The following is a 4,642-nucleotide window of genomic DNA, read 5'->3' on the forward strand; positions in this document are numbered from 1 at the left end:
TACTGATATTTTTGTCAGATTCCTCTTCCTTAGTAAACACCGATACAAAAGACTCATTAAGTATTCTAGCTTGCCCTGTGCCTCGAAGCAGATATTCCCCTTTTTGTCCCTAATAGACTCCATTCCACCTGTTACTACCCACTTATTATTTACATGCTGGTAGAAGATTTTTGGGTTCCACTTTCTGTTGACTGCCAATCTATTCTCATTCTCTCTTTGCCTGTCTTATTTTCCTCTTCACCTCCCCTCTCAACTTATTGTATTTGGCCTGGTTCTAACTTGAAGAATACACCTGACATGCATCATACATCCTCTTTTTTGTTTGTTTCATCATAATCTCCATCTCCCTCGTCATCCAAGGATTCCTATTTTTGGTTCCCATACTTTTTGTCCTTGTTGGAATGTACCTAGCCTCTACCTGAATCATCTCTTCCTTAAAGATAACCCATTGTTCCATTATAGCTTTTCCTGTCTGTCTTTGCTTCTGTTTTATCCTGGCTAGATCCCTTCTCATTGCATTGAAATCTAGCCTTTCTACCTTATATCGGTCCCTGCTTTTTTGCATTATGAGTCTAAGCATTATGATACATTGATCACTGTTACCCAAGTGCTCCCCTGCAGACACTTGGTCCACTTGACCCACATCATTTCCCAGCACTAGTTCCAGCAATGTCTCTTTTCTATACCAATTCTTATTAATTAGGCACACTACAGCCTGCCGGACTGAACATTGAGTTCAATAATTTCAGAGCATGACGGGGCCCCCCATTTTACTTTAATTTTTAGTTATTTTTTCTTTTTAATATTTTTTTTTGTGTGTGTTTGTTTTATTTCATCTTAGTTTGTTCAGTTTGCTTACCCACTTTTTTTTCATGTTTGTACTTGCGGCTGTTCAATTTTCAGTCCATTAACACCCTATCTGTACTGATGCTTTGTCTTTCAAAACACCATTAACATATTGTTTGTCTTTGCTCCATGACCTTCTGGTCAGCTATTCTGTGACCTTGTCCTATCGACACCTTCTCCTTTGTTATTTCTTGCCCCACCCCCACTTTACTTGCTTATAACCTTTCACATTTCTAATATTTGCCAGTTTTGAAGAAGGGTCACTGACCTGAAACATTTACTCTGCTTCTCTCTCCACAGATGCTGCCAGACCTGCTGAGTATTTCCAGCATTTCTTGTTTTTATGCCTCTTTTCTAGTTGGGTCAAGAACATACTGATCAAGGAAGTTCTCCTGAACTTAATCCAGAAATTCCTCCCCCTCCTTTCCCTTTACTCTAAAATTATCCCAATATTCAAGTCCCCCAATATCACCACTCTATAGTTCTTGTGCATCTCTGTGATTTTTCCTGCAGATTTGCTCCTCTTTCGCTATTTGGACTATGCCTATAGCATACCCCTAGTAGCGTGATCATACCCTTTTTGCTTCTCAACGCTAACCAAATGTATTCTGTCCTTGCCCCCTCAAGGGCATCTCGTCTTTCCCAACACCACGATGTCTACCATAATCAGTACTGCCACCCCATCTCCCATTTTTCCTCCTCTATCTTTTCTGAACACTTTATATCCTTGTATATTAAGCACTCAGTCCTCCCCATTTTTAAGCCACATTTCCGTTATTGCCACTACGCCATATTCTCATACTGCTATTTGTGTTTATAGTTCACCAACCTTATTTCATGTGCTTTGTGCATTTTCATAGTTGCATTGTAATCCTGTCTTTGCATTCCTCATAGCCCTTCTCAGTCTGCTCCTATCTAATATGGAACTACTCCCTTCTCTAGTACTGTCCAACACTCTCACATTATGCACCTTATTCCTCTTTTCTGCTTCTATATGCTGGTACCCATCCCCCTGCCAATTTAGTTTAAACCCTCCCAAACCACACTAGTGAAGTTCCCAATGAGGACATTGGTCCCAGTCCTGTTGAAGTGCAACTTTTTGAATAGGTGCCTTCTACCCCAGAACTGGTCCCAATGCCCCAAGAATCTGAAGCCCCTCCTGCACCATGCATCAAGCCATGAATTGGTCCTCCAATCTTTCTATTTCTACTCTCACTAGCACATGGGAGTAATTGAGAGATTGCTACCTTCGAGGTCCTGGTCTTTAACTTCCTCCCAAGCTCCTGAAAATCTGACCATAGGACCTCAATACCTGCCCTTGCTATGTTGTCGGTACCAAAGTGTACCACAACCTCTGGCTCACTTGCTTCCCCTTCAGAATATTCTGCACTCTCTCTGTGATGTCCTTTACGCTGGCACCAGGGAGGCAACACACCATCTAGGATTCAGGATGACAGTTACAGAAATGCCTGTCTGTTCCCCCCCGACCTGTGGAATCTCCTATAACAACTGCATTTTCACACTTTGTTGCTCCTTCCTATAAAGTCCCTTGCCCATTGGTGCCATGGTCTGGACTGCACTCCTTCAGGGTATTGTCACTCCCGGCAGTCTCCAGTGCTGAGTGCCTTTTTGAGAGTGGCACACACCCCGAAGACACCTGCATTTACTGCCTCTTCCTAGTCTTCCGATGGACACTCGCCTAGGATCCTGAACTCCTACTGACTGTGGGATGACCACCTCCTGGAATGTACGATCCAGGAAACTCTCCTGCTTCCTGATGCGCCACCTTGATTCCAGGTGCCCCTCAAGCTCTGAAATCCTGAGCTCGAGTTGAAGCAGCTGGTGACACTTCCTACACACATGGTCGCTCAAGAAACATTGTGTCCTGGAGTTCGCACATGGCTCAGGAATTGCAAGCAACAGGTCACAGCTGCCCATCCATGATCTTAAAAAAAAAACTCTATTCTCTCCTTTAGAATCTAGTTGGTACCTTGTTTAAACTATTAATTTTAATTAATACCTCTAGACCTGCTCTGTGTTACTATTATTAATTCACTCACTGTTACAATCATCCTGATTGAGGTCATTTATTTCCCGGCTCCGAATTTAAAAGACTGCCCTAGCTTAGGGAGGGAAAAAAAGAGAAATACTCACCAAACAATTACTTACCCGCTTTTCTGTGATGTCACACTTGTTTTTTTCTTGGTTTGCTCTCGCGCGCTCTCTCTCTCTCTGGTTGCTTTATCCCCACTGTGCTCTTGGACCTACTGTTGTTCTCACAGTCACGCGCTGTCTCTCGCTGCGACTGCTTTATCGCTGCTGTGCTCTCGGACCTTCTGATCTCGCAGATTATTTAACTAATGTGCATGGTGAGTATAATGGTCAGCTACAGCCTCTAGACCTCTTCCTCTATATTTTTCAAGGCATTCTGCAGTACTGTTCTATGGGGAGGGTGCTCTGGAGTGAAATTCTTGCCGCTCCCCCCACTTCACTAGCCATCAAACAAGGAGCTGATGTATTGCATTGTTCTACCACTTGGTCACAAACCTAGTTTCCTGCTCGACACTTATTCTGACAGCAATAGATTTTGCTATACAGAATTGTTACAGTGCATAGGCGGCCATTTGGCCCATTGTGCCTGTACTGGCTCTGCGAATGAGTAATACACTTAGTACCATTCCCCCTCCTTCTCCCCGTAACCCTGCACATTCTTCATTTTCATATAACAGTCTAATTCCCTTTCAATTGAACCTGCTTCCACCACACACTCAGGCAGTGCATTCCAGATCCGAACCACTTGCTGCATGAAGTAGTCGTCCCTTAAGTTTCTCCAATACTTTTTCTCTGCTGATCGTTACACCAATACTTTTATCCCTGTGCACAATTTTAAGTGGCATGTTTCAGAGCTCTTAAATAACTCTTTAATTTACCCATTACCCTTGTAAACAATTCTTTTAAGAGCCACTTAAGAGAGCTTCCAACACCAGACCTGCTAGATTACAGGAACTCACCTGCATTTCGTAAATGAACCTGAACCCACAAATAAACAAGCAGGATCAGAATGCTAAAGACTGTTAATAACCACCTTACTAAGACTCAATCAGATAATCTGACCTCTGGTCTGTATGGTTCCCAGGCAGTAACTTCTGGTGTTCAGATATTTTTCCACAAACAAAGGGAAAATCAGAGTACCAATTGTCCCAGCCTCTTAGCTTATCCCAGCAGTAGAGGCCTGCTTTCTCTGCTGGGAAATGCTACACTGCTTTAAAAGTTAGGAGAATATAATTTAAATGGAGAGAGAGAAAGAGATAAAAAGGTAGATTTTATTTAAATGTTACCATAAAAATGATACAATTGGATTCGGGTAAGCTATAATTGTAACCTGATTTTTTAAAATTATGTTTTGCACTAGGCAACCCTGGATACTAGTAAGATAGAAGCAAACAAACCCAAAGTGGATGCTGCTGGTGAAGATGGGATTCTTCAGACTAGAACCTATGATCTATACATTACTTACGACAAGTATTATCAGACACCAAGACTTTGGTTGTTTGGTTATGATGAGGTAAATAAGTAGTTCTTTACAGCATTGTTACGTAGAAAGCACAGTATTTCACAATTCTTTCTGTGGGCTTTATTTCCTTAAACATTATTGATTTTGTTATAGAGGGTATGACTGAAGTGAGGAATACACCAAATTCTGTTCTTTTAATGTGGTGCAAATTTCCTATGCATGAACATGAATGTAAATAAAACAATATTAAACCTTGGGTTTAGTAATCATTTTATTCTGACA

The 4,642-nt window shown here is 41.8% G+C and overlaps 1 protein-coding gene across 1 annotated transcript in view; it reads left to right on the forward strand.

The window, feature by feature from the left end:
* Positions 1-4,642, forward strand: part of atg3 (autophagy related 3) — a 48,840-nt gene that overhangs the window by 33,771 nt on the left and 10,427 nt on the right. The window contains exon 8 of the mRNA XM_068040686.1: positions 4,259-4,411. Within this exon, the coding sequence (XP_067896787.1) occupies positions 4,259-4,411 (153 nt within the window). The remainder of the gene's footprint in view (positions 1-4,258; positions 4,412-4,642) is intronic.

This window comes from Heterodontus francisci, chromosome 10 (genome assembly GCF_036365525.1).
Source record: "Heterodontus francisci isolate sHetFra1 chromosome 10, sHetFra1.hap1, whole genome shotgun sequence".
Taxonomy (NCBI): Eukaryota; Metazoa; Chordata; class Chondrichthyes; order Heterodontiformes; family Heterodontidae; genus Heterodontus; species Heterodontus francisci.